Raw genomic sequence first — 19762 nt, 5'->3', positions numbered from 1 at the left:
AAGGTTAAATATTTATTATTTCCAACCCAAAAATAGGAATTTGGTAAGTAGGGGCCTGTAAACATATGTAGCCTAATTTTCTAACACCAATCCCTGATATCTGCTGAGATGACAGTCCACAAAGACAAGTCCTTTTTAGTTTAGCCCCCAAGAAAGAAAGAGATGATCATAATCAAAATAGCCTCATAGGCACAATCTAGGAGGGACACACTTTCCTCTGTGGTTGTGTAGTACAGATGCCATGTGGAAATCCACGTATAACTGAGAATGGTCCCACAAGTTGACTGTTGAAGGAGCTGTGGATGGTCCACCTTAATCACTCCAAAGGCCAAAAGCAATTAAGGGGCCCCACGGAGCTGAGAGAGAGAGAGAGAGAGAGGAGATTAATTACATTGAATCTAAGAGGAAGGCGATGAAAATCAACGTGGCAGGAAGATAAGTGTGGAGTAACTAATGGTGGAGTCCAGTTGTAGAGGAACATGATTCACTTTTCAGAATTCCGTAGATGAAATGTATAAATCGATATATACATATTATATATTTATATAATGTGTATTGGGGTTTGGGTTGTGAGTATAGGATAGGTCATACGTGGAGTTATGGTATACTAACTAGGGAGGTGTTTCAAGGGTTGCGGCTGTCAGTGCTTCTGTCCAGGAGGAAGCCTTAAAAAAGACGAAGCCCAATTTTTTTACTCACTTTTTAGTATCTTTGACACGTGGCTACCTCTTAACACCTCACTTTCTGGGGACCACTTCGGTGGCTTCTCTTATAGGCACGCGGCCTACAAAGATTCCCCGCCGCCATACACTCTCTGTCTCCACCCCCGCTATATACTATTCCATCACATTTTGTCCCAGCTCTTTTTACCATGTTTGCACGTGCCGACCATGCTTTTTCACTTTTTCTTACATATTCACCTCATGGTTAAAAAATTAAAAAAAAAAAAAAAGTATTTTTCACAACCGGTTAAAAAGGGAAAAACCAAATAAATAAATAAATAGTGCTTATGAAACAAATTAAACAAAGACAATTGCATTAATCCTTTTTGTCTTCCTCAATGGGTTCTCACTCAGCACTTTGTCCGTACGACGGCAAGCAAAAACAGAAAAAAAAAAAAAATTAGATGGGAAATACAAAAGTCTGGGATCGTACTCAGGTTTAAGTGGCCTTAATCGTTTTAAACACGACAAAGATAATTTGTTTAAGCAAAATGCTAAATATTAAAAACAGAAAAATTTGGAAAGTTGTCTCTCAGTGGCTAACTTTGGAAACAAGTCCATGAATGGAGTTGCAACACGTAGCCCAAATCATTGCAAAATTACCTTTTTAGATTTCTAGAAAAACAAGGACTTTAATGTGGTTCAGGCCCCATGGACATTTGGCTTTAAAAAGTAGCATTACGTATTGGAATATTATTTATATGTTATAAAAAGCATTTTATTTAAGAAGCTTTTTTTTTAAAATATATGTTAATAAAGTTGGAATTGTGGAACCAATTATATATGCACAACTTTTACATTAAACAATTACCTTTAAAACATGCTTCTATTATGCAATCACTACATGTTAAAAGAAAGAAACAAACAAAAAACAATTACTATTGTAAAAGTCAATTTTCAAAGAATGAGATTAAAAATAAAGAAGAAAAAAAACCTTAGAATTACAAATCTTCCCACCCCAAAATAGAAAACCAAATAAAAAAGGAAAAACAAAAACGAGAAGAACAAAATACAAACAGAATAATCCACATTTGTGCTTCACAAATTCTATATTTTCCTAGCTAACTAGATCAATGATCTTTTCTGGTGATTCTTTTTTTCTATTTCTCAAGTATTTAGGCTAAATTATATATATATATATATTGTTGTTGGCCATTTTTTTTTTTTGGGCATCTCTAAAATGAATATATATCACTTTTCCTCCTCGTCTTTATAGAATTTTATTTATTTCACGTTTTAAATGTTGGTGGTGTTGAGGTGGTGCGGTTGCAAGAACCAAATATCCTCAACATTCCATAAACTGTCGGATGCATCGTCGCTGTCCATCCAGTTGTTGATGTTAATCTGATCCATAGCTTGGAAATCTAACCCCGGATTGTAATATCCAGCAGCAGCAGGGCTAGTCATAGACTCCGAGTAATTACCAACTTGACCACCACCACCATAACCAGCTTGGAAGTAATTATCCGGATTAGGGTGGTTATTATTAATCGGGATAGCACTGTAATAGTCCGTCAAATCCGAAACCGGAGTCCCAAACGAGTCAGACGAAGCAGCAGTACTTGAGTTATCTGGTGTGTAAGATGGAGTCACTTGGGATCCTCCAAAGTCATTGCCAATGGAGGTCTTTGGCAACACGAATTGTCCCGACGACCGAAATCCACTGTTGTTGTTGTTGTTGTGATTATTGAATAGGTGGTGGTGGTGAGAAGAGGCTGTGATACCGGTGGTGGACGGTACCGGAGATGGTCCGGTACCGGTGACGGACGAAGAAACAGAAACAGAAGCAGAAGCAGAAGCAGCTTGGATTCTCTCAACCAACCTTGGCATCCAGAGATACCTCATGGTGTCCTTGAATTGCTTGCTGTTGACATCGCATTTGAGCTGCTTTGCGTGCTTTTGAACTCGGGTCCTCCAATAGTTCTTGATCTCATTATCAGTACGTCCTGGCAGATGCTGAGCAATCTTCGACCATCTGATAACCAAATATATATGTATATATATAAATTCGGATTATTACTAATCAAATCGAACAACAAACGAAACCACCCAGTTTTTATAATTGTAATGGAAAGCTATATATTTACCTGTTCCCCCAGCGGGAATGGAGCTCTAGAATCAGAAGTTGTTCTTCGAGGGTGATATTTCCACGTCGAACATCCGGACGGAGGTAGTTCAGCCACCTTAATCTGCAGCTCTTTCCGGTTCGTTTCAGACCTGGATTTGATTTTCAGATTAATTTCGAAGATTTTTACGGATAGAGATTTTGGTAAAGTTGGTTTCTTGAAACACACAAACGATTAATTGACTAATAATAGAGATGGATGGAACGATAAAAATAAAAAGGGGGTCATTTTCATATAACATAGGCTTTTTGTAATTTATGGGATATAACAGGGAGAAGAATAATCATAGTTTGCTATATGCTACATATCATTCCGTTTAAGGAGAAAATAAAAATAAAAATAAAACTCATATATATATACATCCATCGTCGTCATCATCATCATCATCAATCTGTTTGCATATCCCTCCACAAATTCATTCAACTTTTCTTTTCCAAGAAATGTGAAGCTAACTAGCTAGCTAGCGCTTTCACTTTTTCAACTTGTTATCTTTTCTTTTTTCAATTTTTCTTTCTATAGGACCACAAAGTAAGAAAGAAAATACAACCCAAGAATCACTGTTGGAGAACAGAAATCCCAAAAAAAAAAAAAACTGGGGCACTTTTTGATGAACATGAAATGGGTTTTAATTTCTTTCACGCAACTTAGATTTTTCTTTTTTTTTTTTTTTTTTTTTTTGAAGGCTTGTTGGAAAAGAAAAAAAGTAGCATATATAGAGAACTTTGATTGTTGCTTGTTTAAACTAGTTAAATTTCTATTTTTTGCAACATCAGAAAAAAGATGAAAAAAGAAAAAAAAAGTAGAGCATAGAGAGTAGAAAACCATATAAATAGATCAAGATTAAAATTACCAGCGCAGCGAGCGAGAGAGTTCCATCGACCTTCACCGTGATTGGCAATGTAATTGATGAGAGTGAGGTCTTCTTCAACGGTCCATGGACCTCTTCGAAGGTCCAAATCTTCGTCGTTTTGAAGAATATCGGTGTCGTTGCAGACTGATATTGATGATCTCCCTTTAACATCCATATTCCCTTAATTGGACAGACTGATTGATTCAACCAAAAAGGCTTTGATTGATCTGATTCAATAGATTTTTTTTTAGAGAGAGAGAGGGAATAAAGAGAGATAGAGAGAAGAGAGAGAATAGAAGAGAGAGAATATATTGGATTAGTACAGGGCAAGATAGAGAAGGGTTTGGCTTATATATATAGACGATACTAGATAGGAGAGAAAGGGGTTTGAAAAAAATGAGCATGTGAGCGAGAAAAGCAAAAGCCGCAATTGGGACTTGTTGTAGATTTAATTAATACTTTTAAACCAACACTTAAAGCCTGTTTAGTAATTATTATTGTAGTTAATAAGTTAAAGAGAGGGCTTTCAACTTTGACACTTTGACTTTCCACACCCTCTCTCTTTTTTCTCTCTCTCTCTCACTCCGTGTGTGCGTGCGAGGCCGCGGAATGAGTTTTATTTATTAATTAAATATATAATGGTGGTTTATACATATGATCAATTCCACATGTTTACTACCATTTCAATATTAACCCATTTAATAATTTGAGTCTACATATATTATTCTTATTATATAGATTAAGGGTTCTACAAATCAATTAATATTTGTTCGTGCTACATATGCTTACATGATGTAATTAGTAGTATTGATTTTGTCTACATGAAATTCATGTGAAGTGAAACTAACTTACATAATGATAATATATCAATATCATTTTTGAATATTGCTCGAAACAGGATTATTCTTCTTGCATAAGTTTTCAACTTTTCTTTTTTTTTTAGAAAGATAATACATATTTATTCTACAATTTATTTATCACATCATCATTAATTATTAAGTGTATATAAATATTTTGAGGTGTATTCAATTTAGATTTAGAGTATTTTAAAAATAGTTAGAAGTTTTGATGTGTTCGATTTAGATTTTAAAATAGTCTATACAAATCCAATGATATTTAATTCAAATTTTAATGGAATTAAGAAAAGTTCATTAAAATCCAGTTATATTCAACTAGAATTTTGTAAATTTTTTTTAAAATCTACATGTACTTAAAAAGTTATTGATTTTAAAAAATGATAGATTTGAAAAAATTTGAAAAATAAAATTATAAAGAAAATTGTTAATATGAAATTTAACCATGATCTTAAAAATTTTATTGGATTCTTATAAATTTTAATGGAGACTATGTAATTCCATAACAATCCATTAAATTTTTTAAAGTTTATAACTCATTTTAAATTCATTAAACTTAATTGAATATACCCTTTTAATGTTGGTCATCAAAGCAATTTCAAATTCAAAATATTCTAATTTTTATTTATAAATTAAATGGTACAAATATTTAATTAGATAATTTACTGTTTTTATATATAAAAAGTTCCAATTGATTTTATGGAACCTTTTTTTATTACATGCATGATCATAACACTTCTGGCATACACAAAAAGTTATTATGGTAAATAATTGACATAATTAACAATTTTTCATGAATTAATATGTAATTCTGAAATATGTTGATATATATATGATATATATATATATATATATATGACGTTGGGTCAAAGGACAAAAGCTATGTCATGATTTTCCTTTCAAAATTTCACAATCGATTTTTGGAAGCAACTCTTAATTATTGTTTTCTCAAACAAGACTTATTTAGTATGAATATCCACACTTTTAATATTAAAAAAAAAAAAAAAAAGAAACAAAGCGAAACAAAACGAAAACTGCTAGTTTTGTCAATGTTTTTTATATCTTAATTTTGTTGACATCAAAACTAATATAAATTAACCTAGTTAGATCTATCCCCACCAATGAACTTACAACCGCACCATTGTATTCAGGATTTTATTTGATTGGTTTATAATTAATTAATCGGCCTCCATTTTAAGTGTTGAATTAATTTCTAAACAGATTTTAATTTCCAATTTATTTGGTTTTAGCTAGAGCAAGGAGCTGGATGATTTAGACTATAAATATTTATATAGGAAGAGAAAGTCAATTCACAAATACCATTAATTAATTAAAGGGCCAATTAAATGCTTTAATTAGCTAGAAATCTAGAGAGGTACTGCGATGTTAGATTAATTATTCGTTCGGTTTTAATTATTTTCTGAGAGAAATTATAAGAAAAGTGGGCTACCTAATGGTCCAAAACTAGATCATACCCATCTACGGCTAAACCATTCCAAGTAATTTGCGTTGAAGATGAATGCAAGTTGACAGTCTGTGCCATCAACTTGCAATTAATTATAAAGAAAACTGAATCAGCATTTAGTCATGATTTACTTTATCAGACTAGCATTCTTGTTTTTTCCCTTTTTTTAAGTTGTTCTTTTTCTGCCAATTTATGCTGAATTTAATTAAAAATCAAATAAACAGACAGTCATATCACTGATATTGTTTCTTACAAACGATTGTATAAATAAATAAATAATATTTTTGTCAGTATATACATGTACTTGTATTGTCGCATATATGTTGTTCAGTAGATTCTTTGTTTTTTTTCTTTTTTTGGACTTACTCTTATCTTTTCTCAACTAAAAGCTAGGAATTAATTATTAGTCATGGGTATCAAGAGGTATTTCCACATATTTATTCCATTTTAATCATTAAATAAATTGTTTTTCTAATATTCATTTTTGGTGTGTATAATTCCAATTAATTTGAAAGCCAAAAACAATTAATTTTTTCTAATATTCCTTTTCCACATATAATTCAAATTAATTACTAGAGAGCTTGATTTTAAGACCTGGGCCCTCTATGTTCCATATTCTCCAATTAAACCATCAAGTAGGGATCTAGCTATAGCTAGAAAAGAAAACAAAAACAAAGCATGATCATTAGATTAACAAAGTGATGATTAATATTAAAAATAAAAGAAAATGTTCAAAATTTCATTCATTAAGAACCCCATATATATATATATATATATATATGTATATGTCATGCACTAATTTGCTTGTGCAATACATATTAAAATGAAAGTGGTAACTTTTTAATTTCTACTCGGGTAGTTAAGCATCAATGAGAGCCAGAAGAAATTTATCTAGACACTATGATCACGTGCATTGTGACAAGAAAAAAAAAGAGATAAAAAACTTTTGGCAAAACAAAAACATAAAGAGTGCTTTTATGGTTGTGTATATATATATATATACACACACACAACATATATATATACACGCATATTCATTCATGTCCGTCCTTTTACTAAACTGAGGTTAATTTTGTATTCCTTTCGTGATCAGTGTCGAATACGTTGTTTGTCTGTTGTATATAGTATGGAATTTAAGGGGCAACATCTCTCTGTTTTCCAAATCTTTATTGTCATGTTTTGGTCGGATGGGATGCGTTCAAGTTTTTTATTTGGACGGTGTGTCATGTGCTACATATACTCCAACGAGTATCAAATGCAGCCACTATAAGAGTTTTGCATCTACAAAAGCAAAAGAGAAATAAAAACAAAACAAAACAAAAAAGTAATTGGACCCACATGATCATAATCACACGCTTAATTGAATCCATCTGTGAAGCTTTAATAAGTGGGATTATCCCTTAATTTGTTAATTGGTATATATTTCTATATATTTAACATTCAAGGGGGCCAGTACGTACTATGATTGATAAGTGTTTAAGCAATAATATGCTCAAGAAATATAAAGGGCAAACGTTTAAGATAATGTTGAGCATTATTTATGCATAAAGTTGTATATTTAAATTAGCTTCAGATCTCCACATTCATGCATGTTGCCCTGAAATAGAATTGTTGCATATAAAGTAATCAGAGAATTTATTTACAGGTGTTATTCTACCCACTAATTAGCTAGTCCATTCATATTCCAACCCATATGGATAAACCGAAAATGAATTACCAAAAACTACTTAATTAATTAAGTTTATTATCAAATTAAAGTGTATTCTTTATGTTTCATTTGTCAAGAGTATTTGAATTTTTGCCTTTAACATAAAAATAATAACCATAATTTTGACCATGGTCACCTATTATATTAAATATAGATAGTAACATTTCACTGGGTACTGGATTTTTTATCAATAAAAAAACCATGAATTACATATAAGCAATTCGATGGCGTGCAACATGCATCCAGTAGAATGAAATTACTTATATAAAATTTTGATTTATTGAGAGTATAATTCCTACCTTATATTGCATACTTGATAAGTGTTAAAGGTTGTTACTTAAATAGTTAATATTTTAGTACTCATTAATTAAGGTAATATTCTCAGCATTTGACACATTAATATATTCTTACTTCATGCACAAATTAATATGTTCTCACCTCATATTGAAAAAATGTTCCTAACACAACAAATTTATATATATATATATATATATATATTAGCAAGTTAACATTCTGATATTACCACTTGTTTAGAATATCAAAACTCTCCACACACACACACACACATATATATAAGCAGATATGTATATCCCCCTCCAATGTTCTACGATATAGATGTGTTTTTTAGTGAATTTCCTTTTAATTATTATTGAAGATATATATAACACACACATATATATAAACAGATATGTATATCCCCCTCCAATGTTCTACGATATAGATGTGTTTTGTAGTTAATTTCTTTTTAATTATTGTTGAAGATATATATATATATATATATACAGAGCCAATTTTTTGTAAACGATCTCTCAGTTTATCCTAAAAGATGTTATAATCAACATAAATCTAATATATGAAAATAAACTCTTGATGGATAAGCATTTATTTTTTTTATGAAATCATGTGGATTTAATTTTTAGTATACATAACATATCTCTTAAAACATCTCTTAACATAAATTGAAAAATAATTTCTAAAAGAACATTTCTGTACGATGATGATCTTTAGGACCATTATGAATTACACTGGTAAACATATCACTAGTATATATACATATATATATATATATATATATATATAGATATATATGCGGGTTATTTTATTCAGATCATGAGAAAATATGTCATATTTAATTCTTTTCCCATATAATTGCAAGGAGGATCCATCTTTTTGTTTAAAATTTCTAAAGATAACTTAAATGTTTGTTGAAGTTAGGTTGATCATATATTTATTCCTGAGATGGATAACTAATGATATTTTTAGTCCCAAAAAATAATAAAAAAGAGAGTAATTGGATGATAACACATTCCTACATTCCTACTGGGATGCTGCAATAATAATTAATTAAGTAATTAATTAATAATTCTGGAGTATCATTCCCATGGGTATTAAAAAGGGGTAGGGTAGTGTATGTAGTGTGGTGTGAAAAGGACTTTAATTACTTGACAAAGGAAGGGGTTCTAGAGGGATTCTATATAATTCTAGCTAAATATATAGATGTTATTTATAAATAATTCCTTACCTCCTAAAAGGGAACTACAAGGTTTAAAGCAGAAGAAAAGCCACACAAACTCTGACACATTACCTGTTTGACACGTGTTCCACCATATCCTAATTAAAATTCCCTGAATCCTTTTCTTCTGGGACTTGAACACCATTCTCATTTCTCATATGCTGTCTCAACCCACCATCCCAGCATCAATAATTATAGGTTCATTTTTGAAGGTAGGCACCAATCTCAAGTGGCTACCTAGTTTTAGTTTATCTGTATTTCATAAAGTATTTATATAATATCATTTATAATTATATAGATTTGAATTTTCTTCTTTTTTTTTTTTTTCCCCCCTTTTAAACTTGATTGGAATTCCTTTTTCCAGCAAGTTCCAGAGCAGCATTAAATATGATTGCGACCCATCAATGATCCAATTTGGCAAAATCAAATTCATATCAAATTCTAACCTTTTTACTTTGTTGACTTATTCTCTTTCAGTTTAAAATTAGAACACAGCACTGAGACATATGGTAGATGAATTGGAAAATTAATTACTACACATGGTTGATCTTCTGCATATATCAGTTATTTCAGTACGACAACTGCTTTTGTCTGTGCTTTTAAATTTGATTTTCAGTTTTCTCCCTTTTCTGGAAATCTAACAAAGGTTAACCCAAAGCCTATGTAAATATATAGGATAACAGAATTAAACGCACAAAATTTTAAAACTGCACTAGTATAAGTTTATATTTCAAAAACCAGTTTGATATCAGATTTGCATAAAACAAGGGATCAAGAATAGAGGAATTAATCAATGCTTTATCAAAGAGTAAAAAGAAGAAAAGAATAGAGGAACGATTGACAGAAAACAAATGTAGGATTACCAGTGAAGGTAGTAGCTAAGTGAAGGTAGTAGCTTAGCGGGAAAAAGTATTTTAGCCTTCATATATGAGAATTTAGAAATTGAAGTTTGAGTTGTGACAAATCTTTTTTATTGTTTTGGATGATCTCATACCGTAATGCCGCATGACATAAAACTATAATCTGATACGTATGATACTACTATGAGGTATCTTTTTTTCAGAATAAGAAAAAATATATATATAATTTTGGGAATAAACATTGATTTAACATGATATTAGAATTTTATTGACCAATAAGTTTTACATTTGATTTTTTATTCATTATATTTTAGTTAAATTATTGTTCAAATTGCTTGCATAATTTGACACATGTTAGACTCAATTTTCTTTTTCTTTATTAATGAATTTATATGCGAGGATGTGTGTTGGAAAAAATATTTGATATTATTGGGCTTGCTTCGTAATTTTTAGAACAAACAATTGCTTGAACAAACAGTTTTTTTTTTTAACAAGCAAGAGGTTATGAAAGTAAAATCATCATGCCATTCATTTTCATATACCATATATATATTCGATCGTGGTAAAAAGTCACGGTGCAGTTGAAAAGAAAGGCAAAAGTAATAATAAAAAATTATGTTAGGAAGTAAAAATTAAATAATTTGTCATTGAAATTTGGTCACCAGGAAACCATGCAAAGCAAGAATATTTGTGAAGATGAAAATGGAATCATTATATTGGGATCCATGAGAGTGACACCAATCCATAGTTTTTCCTGGTCTATTTTCAAAAGCTAGGCCGGGTTTTCAGGCCTTATGGAGTTGACAATTTCATTGGCCGGTGGTGTTCCTTTCTCTCTCCTCGTTTTTACTATATATATAGATGTGTGTGTGTATGTGTATATATATATGTATGTGTTTGTGTGTATTGTTTTTCTTATCCATCTGAAGCGTCTTTGACCTGAACATGTATTTTCTCCGTCACCCCAAATTTTCTTCTCACCCTAATGTTGACCTCTTTTTGATGAGGCTAGGCATGCGTATTTTCATTCACAGGAAATATACATGTAATGTTAGGTATATGTAAAGAATTTATTATTTGATAACACGCTTAATATTATCCTTACAAGGGGTTAAAAAGGTGTGCCATGAAACTTGAACCAATCCATTGTATCTCACAAAGCCACTCAATAACTCCTCTTCAAAAAGTATAATATATCTAGATCTATATGTACATATTATCATAATTACCAAGTAATTCTAATTAATCATTTATGTATATCAATCTTGAATATTGCCTTGGTCATGTTCAAAGTTTCAAACTATGTATTTGGATAAATTTGTCTCATATATATATATATATATATAAGATGTTTATCTAAGTTTGAATTTGATATCTAAAGCTAATTAAAAAGTCAAAAAACTTTGAGAAATATATATATAAAATTCAAATTGAATAATTTTGAGTATATGCTTGAGTAGTCAATGAATGAGAGCGAGGATGTAGAGCTGACAAATCACTTGCATGGATCAGTCGACCCACTTCAAATATATAGAATCAGTTTTAATTAATTTAGAGATTAATTTGGAGTTCGGAGAGGTGTGTGGAAGTGGGAAGCGATCGATACTGAATTGGGAAAAAAAACGTGATATTTAGGGACCTGATGGCATGCCCAGATATCTAATTTCTTACAATTCGTGACGCTCTATATAGACTAATTGTACATATTTCAATGTCAAGTTTGTTTGTTTTTTTGATAAAGTATTTCAATGTCAAGTTGATCACATAAACTTCCAGCAAGAAAATGCAGATTGGCCAAGCTTTTTGATGTTTGTAGGAAATGTCATTAATTTGTCTTTATAGAAGAATATTTCATGCTAGACTTAAATGATTTATTTTGACAAATTGTAGAAAACAAAATATTATATATATTTTGTGATCAATAAAAATATAAATCGTTTATTGGATAATTTAGCGAACTAAATCAATAAATACACCTGCGTTAATTATCATATAATTAAGAATAAGATGCATGCTTAATTATTTCAAATTCGAGTGGACAACGTCACGTGAGTATATTTGGGTTGGTACGTATATTTCATATATCTAATTACAATTCGAGATGCATACATGTTTGCAATGCTGGCTTATCTAGCTAGGCTTCCCTTTGCGATAATAAAAATATCTAAACAAATATTATAAATTTAATTAATTAATTAAACTCAATTTCTGCATGCTGCAAAATTTTACATATATATTAGATATATAATAAATAATATACTAATTCGCATACATTTTCTGTGTGAAAATTCATTGCATAATCAAATACCATTTCAGAGTGTTTGCGTGTGTATGCTCATTATATATATATAAAACGGTGTAACAAACACATTAAGATAATACTAATTATTAAATCCCATATGTTCGATATCCTATAGAAACACGGGTTGCTAAGAATGAACGATCCAGAAGCCGCCACAACCAAGAAAGAAAAAGACAAAGAAGAATGTCTCATCTCAAAGATGCACGCCTTGGATTAAAAGCAAAAGTTTAAGGTTTTAAGAAAGTTAAATGTTCCCTGCTATGTCCCCTAAGACAAAGTGTCTTTGGCGCCATCCATTTCTCTTTTAAGTATGCGTAATTATGTTGGTTTCTAACTCTACATTCAAAGCATTCCTTATAATTAATTAATCATATATATATATATATATATATATATACATAAATATGCATCTCCGTTACTCTTCATCATTGTCATTTTACGTATATAAATATTATATTTTATATATAAATGAAGCAATACATTTCATTTTATGTTAAAATTAAACTGTGCCGATATGGCAATTGCAAAAGAATTGGTAATTTAAATTTAAATATTAAATTGGGCAAATGACAAATATTAATATTTATCACATGATATGGTTTCGAATATAAAATAGAAACATATTCTTAATGATTTAAAATTGTATATATATATATATATATATATATGGAAATTCTATGGTAAAGACGGTCCGTATGAGGATCGTAGTATTAGTGACGGTTTTTCATAGTATTAACGACACCAATACTATGGTCCGCATGAAGACCATCCGCACCATAGATGAACTGTGTATATATATATATATATATATAACTAAAGGCGTAACTATTAAGTCTATTAGAAATGTGTGAGCAGATATATATATATATATATATATATGACAAAGCTAGCGAGCCTTGTTGCAGCACTAGGCAAGAAAGAGATCCATGATGAGGTTTGCTTAGTTTAATCATGATTTGTTCTGATTGTTCAATGGAGATGTTCTTAATGTGGTGCAACTTTTTGCAATCTTTTTCTTGGTCGCAGTTCACACCTGGTGGTGACAAAAGGGAGAGAGATATCAGAATCAGATAAACATATAGACGTGCAGATGTGCTAATTTAATTGCTAGTTTGGGTGGATGATTTGCTAATTTGTTGCTTGCTAGCAAGCTTGGTGTCCTTAATTAGACACATGGCTTTTTTGCCAGGGTCAAGAAGGGGACCATCTTGTAAAATTCGTCTTTTGTTTTTATCATTATTAAAAGCCCACTTTTGGGGTAGGTGACCTTTCATGAGGAAGAAAGGGTGGTTGGTGACTATTTATGTATGAAGAATTTGAAGTTGTTTTTTCATTGGCTAATTCAATGAAATCGAAATTCTTCATAATTCCTCATATCTTTTACTTAGATACACCAAACTATGGCAAAACCATTTTCTAATACCCGCATGCTCCCAATTATGTTTTGGTGTTAATATATGATTGGTCCACGTGCATTTCATTGTTTTTATAGAATCTATTTTTAAGGAGGGTTTGTCTTCATCTTTAATATAGATACATTTCCATGTTTTTGAAGTATAAATGTTAGTTTTTCCATCAAAGGTAGAGGGAGAATCACAATTTTGTAGGATATATACGAGGAAACAATCGAATTAGTTAACCGCCCAAAGTTACGTTTTAATGTGGAAAATTGACCAACCGATAAATATATGTTATTATTATCAAATTGTCATTCTTTTTTTGATTTTTTAATGATCATATCAATGACCAAGTGGTGGAAAGACACATGGAAAGGGAGTGAGGAGGAGAAAGTGGGGGTCCCAAAAGAAATTCTCTACGCCACCTTAGTAGTAAGCTTTGCTAGCCAATTCAAATTTTATTTATTTTATTTTATTTTTTGAAATGCCCCCTTTTGCCCTCGGTGTTCAATCATTTTCACATATTTGTGGTCTTTGCCAAGAGAAAGACCATTCAATTTGGTAGACAAAAATAGGATATCCATTTTATATATGTATGTATTATATTGGAGATCAGTATGATGACCGCATAAATGACGATGAAAATGACGATGGTGATGACCAAATTTTGATGGAAATGGTTTTGTAACTACGTATAGTGGTAATGAAAGGAATGGTTTAGGATGCGATATATGTACTATAAAATAGATATAAACATGAATTTTATAGGTGAGAAATATGAAAAAGAAATCGATGAAAATATATTTAGAAATCTTCTGTCTAGATTCAATGGCACCTCTTAGATTAAGTCCACGTTTGTAAAATGACTTGTCATTTTGGATTTTTGTTTTTTTATTTTTTTCCTCTACTTTGGATTATTTTAATAACATAAGTTACTTCCCGTAATGTTATTTAATCCACCATAGTTCCATTATTAATCTCCTTTTTTGCTCAACTTTAGACTCATATCTGCCAATTATTCTCCAATTCAATTACAAATTCAGGAATCAACTTAACTTTTTGTCCGTGGTAATGGAGTGCCATTTGTCGCGTTCCCTATATTACTTTAATTACTAGTAATTCATACTTAATAAAAATAATTAAACCCCTAACTAAACGTCATTTTCAATGAAGTTAGAAAAATTAGACGAAAATGAAGTTAGAAAAATTAGATTATTCCAGAGAGTGAACTCCATGACAGTTTGGACCAAAGTGGTCTACTTTGGTTTATTTATGGTTTAAACCCAGTTTGAAAGTGAAACTATGTATTGCCATCATATAACTACAAGAATATTGTCAATTAAACAGTAAAAACAAATCATTGCATTTAACAGTGCAACAATGACTTTTTTGTGACTTATGCGACTGTCTTTCTTTGTTGATATATCTAGTATCTTTTTTTCTTTTGCTAATATATATGTTAGACGAAAATACTTATCGCTAAAAATTTTACCATTGTATTGGATAAGAATTCATGGTGTGGAGGTGTGGGACCTATGTATACCATGCAAAAATGCTATTCATCACCATGTAGATTACATTTTTTGTATTGGATTGATTTTTAGTTTTAATTTTTTTCAATTACAAGTTGGAAAAGAGAGACATTTTCACTTCAATCAAAATTTAAACACTAAATTTTAAATTTGAAGATGTATTCTCAATAATTTTATCACAAAACCAAACTACAAATACATTTTTAATTTATAATTTTTATATATAAATCAATAACCAACTGCCATATAAACTGGTAAATTATTAGTGATAATATCTAATGGTTATGATTTAATGATTACTTGATCCAGTAATAGATAGATTGCCACATAATTTGTGCTCATGTAATAAGATTATATATTAACAATTAATTATGAACTTTAATAATATAGGTTTAATTGCATTTTAATATCTTATACTTTGGTTAAAATGTCAATGCATTTTCGAATTTAAGATATCATGCCTTCAATTTATAATTTATTTTATATTAATCTAATTTTCAAGTTGACTAATAAAAAAATTAATAATCAAGGAAATTGACTAATTTTGTTAATTTACAAACTAGATAGGAAAAAAATAATAATTAATTGATTAGTAATAAAACTAATCAATTTTTTTAATTTTAAACTTCTTCTATTAATAAATTAGGAATCAATTAAAAATTAGACTAATAATTAGACTAATGTGAAATAATTTGTAAATTGAAAATCTAATCTGGAACGTTTTAAATTTGATGGCTCAATATTCAATATACTAAAATACGATATATTAGAATACAATTTCTCTATTTATAAGCTTGATCCAATGGTTCAATAGTAAAACAATTCAGAATATAACTTTAATTTAAAGTTTAAACCTTGACTTGGATGGAATTTTTCCTCCGTCGTTTGTAATGAGTTTATTGTTACCAAAAAAAATTAAAAATAACCCTATAATATGACTTAATAACTTATTATAGGTGCACAACACTCAAGTTTATCAGTTAATAGTAGGATCATACCATTTATATATACATTTAAATTTTTTGAAAGAAAATGATTCTTCTATTGAAATTAAATTGTTTGGGAAACAAAATAAGATTAAAATAATAGTTTTAATTTAGTCCCATCACTATAAGCGTGTGGGCATGAAATTTTGTCTTCTTTCTTCTTTTCCAAGTTCCAACTGCAAATTTTGGCGTTGATTGCGTTATGTTTCTCCGAGATGCCATTTTTCATTGAAATTTTGTTTCTCCAACAATTAGTAATTGTTTAAAATAAAAAAATAAAAAAAAAGTTATCATGAAACTTGGGCATAGACATGAACCTGCCTTGATGATTGACTAGCTGATTAGGCTAATTATTAAGTGCGTGTCATGAGCATGGTATTTGTTTTTCTGTAAACAAAAAATAAATACTTTCTGAAAACATGTTTTTGGGGCATGAACTGAGAAGCCCCCTCCAAAGTGCAAAAAGCTAGACACTTTGTTTCATACTTTATTGTTGTACCCTTGGCATCAGGAACATCTGGTTTGGTTAAAGCCCAACAACATAATTTTATGTACATCTGAATCAAATTCCTATATTGGATATATTAACTTGTATCATAGATAATATATATATTTTAAATATTGATCATGCATGCAACATAGAAAAACCCCTTAAAATAATAACATTCATTCGGATCAGCTAATTAATTAATGCCATTTAAGTGTGAATGTCTTCAAACCGTTTTCCCTTAACAGTGTAAATGCGCATTTTCAAAAAGCATTTTATACAGTTTTTTAGTGAAACCCCCGTTGATTAATCTCAACACTATCCAATTATATATATATATATATATATATTATATAATATTGTAAGCATTTATAGAGAAACCCCATCATCATTTTTCTTCTCTTTTTTTTTCTTGCTAGTGAGCTAAAGTTTCAACACCAAAGTTTCAACATTCGTGGGGATCTGCTTAATTTTTTTTGCCTTGTCAACAAAGGAAACTTCCCAAATAAAATATTACAATGCTTATCAAAGATATCTAGCTCCATTATGAGTTTTTTTTTACTCTTTAAAAAAGTATTACCCTACAAGTTCCTACATATATCAAGTAGGAAGAGAAAAATAGCTAGGCTCGTTTATCAAAATATTCTGTGGTCTATATTATAATATTTTAATTTGTTCCAAGTGAACATTAGCCTCTCATCTCCTTCCCCAACTGTCCCTTTTTTGTTTACACTTTTTTTTCTTCTCAGTTATCAGGTCAGAAACAATGTTTTACCTGCCAAAATATATAGGAGGAGAATAAGAAAAATGGTAGAAGCAAAGTCAAAACCATAAAGTCAATGAGAAGTTTCAATTTTAAACGAGTCAAAGGCAATATATATGGTTCGGATGAGGAAGCATTTTTGCAGTCAAAAATTATGTTTTGTATTGCTGTTTTGTTATACGGGTTTGATTTTTTTATCTTGCGCAGTGTTTAGAATGAAGCACTTTGGAAATAAATTAATTTGCTTCTGTTCAAATTGCTGTAACACCTAACAGATTCGATTTTGACACTGATAAGAATGGACCTATTACCAATTTATTAATTCCATCCTATATATGCTCTGATATATAGCAGGTATTATTGAAAAAATCCATTTTTTCTTTCCCATGCTAAGATTGATGAGAGAAGTGTTATGGAACTATCAGACTACTAATATAGATTTGATCACTTATATACATAAATTATTAAAGTAATAAAATATACCAAGTTTTGGGGAGACACCTTCCAAGGCCCATCAGAGATGGTGTACAAAAAAAAAAAAAAAAAAAAAAGCCCATTAGGAAATTTGCTTCTTGGTATTTATTGGGCTAGCAATGGGGCAAAAAAAGAAAAGTACAATATTAACCGTTAGAAAAAAATGATGATTTTTACTTGCAACTTATTAGCTATTACTTTTTCTTGAAATTTATAAACTCATTGCAATTTACGATTTTGGCCAAGAAGGATCTTATTATTTATTAACTCATTGCAACTTATTAGCTATTAGTTGTAAACACGAACGACTTTAATGGCCGTAAATGCAATAAACACGGACATGATTATGATCATAACGTTGGGGATGAATTTGAAATTAGCATGCAAAAATCACTCCATAAATACACCTACATATGATGATGGGTCCAGAAATATAAATCAACTAGCTTATAGTGTTGCATTTCATTAGCCAATTCGAAATTCCCAGCTCCAAGCTCCAATTCCTTCATCACGCTAAATTGTCAACCGGTTGACTTCCTTTGAGCTAGATTTGATCCATGGACATTTGAATGTTCATCCAATCCCTTCGGCTTTTATAAAATACAAACTAATTTGATAAAATGAAAAAATGCAAGCCTTTGATAAAGGAGGAGGAATTGCGGGTAACCTTTAGAAGTAAAATTGACTCTCTATAAGGAACATGTTGTGGCTTCTCATGTGCTATATCGTCTAAAGCTATTATCACATGACTGCCAATAATCCAATCTCAATGTAATAACATTAAAACAAATTAATAATAGAAAATTAAGCAGATAATCAAAAAAATAAAGTGCCATAGAGTAGACAATGATTGATTAATGTGTGAAGCTTCCTTTAATATCATTGGGAAGTTGAGTTATCAAAAATTAAAAGACTTAATTCTCTTGGATTTAGCATATAAACTATATTAGGACAGTAGTGAAGCAAATAAAAGTGTATATAATTCAACAAGCTAGGGAATAATTAATGTCTTGCCTTTCCACACCGGCTAGATTTATATTAGTTTTGGAATCCTTTTCTTATCTACTCTCAATCAAACAACTAAAGACAATGGAATGGCGACTCCTCTCTATTTGCAATTGTCATAGCAATTTTCACAATTTGGAAAACATTTCCACAATTAAAAACATGCACACAAGGCCTAAAACCAGGAAAGATAATCACAAATTATTTGTAACATTTGATAGAAGTTTTATGATATGGCTCGCAGTTATAAACTTCATTTTCATAGAGATTTTCTACCTACATACCCTTCTTAATTAGCATCATTACATAGCTGGAAAAGACAGAATTCTAATTTGTAAGATAATAACATAATAAAAAGTACTTCCAGATGCTAAACACATTAGTAGATGAAGGATGAAAGAGATAAAAAAAATCTTACCATCATATATCTCTATGAAAGAGCACTTAACATTTGTATTTTAATTTCTCATTTCTCCGAGTTTTCTCTTCCTGTAAATTAAAAGGTTAAAAACCACAACATAGAAAATGTTGATGCATATAATATAATTAAGTTGCAAAGTATGTGTGTATATATATATATATGTACAGCTTGGTTCCTTGCAAACAAATATTGAAATATGTACTGTGACATTATTCCACATACATAGATTGCGCATGACTTACTAAATTTTCAATATCCTCAACCATTTTATACGTCTTCCCACTTTCAGTCTATTGA

The 19762-nt window shown here is 30.1% G+C and overlaps 1 protein-coding gene across 1 annotated transcript; it reads right to left on the bottom strand.

Moving 5' to 3' along the window:
* Positions 1-1575: 1575 nt before the first annotated feature.
* Positions 1576-4027, bottom strand: LOC107404799 (transcription factor MYB108). The gene is made up of 3 exons (XM_016011795.4): positions 3699-4027; positions 2810-2939; positions 1576-2697 (listed from the first exon to the last, which is right to left on the bottom strand). Exons 1-3 carry the CDS (start codon positions 3871-3873, stop codon positions 1959-1961), a joined length of 1044 nt encoding a protein of 347 aa, XP_015867281.3. The 5' UTR covers positions 3874-4027; the 3' UTR covers positions 1576-1958.
* Between the last annotated feature and the right edge of the window lie 15735 nt (positions 4028-19762).

The sequence above is a fragment of the Ziziphus jujuba genome, chromosome 11, assembly GCF_031755915.1.
Source record: "Ziziphus jujuba cultivar Dongzao chromosome 11, ASM3175591v1".
In the NCBI taxonomy this organism is placed as follows: domain Eukaryota; kingdom Viridiplantae; phylum Streptophyta; class Magnoliopsida; order Rosales; family Rhamnaceae; genus Ziziphus; species Ziziphus jujuba.
The sequence above is the reverse complement of the archived record's forward strand: the minus strand, read 5'-3'. Positions and strand labels throughout refer to the sequence as shown.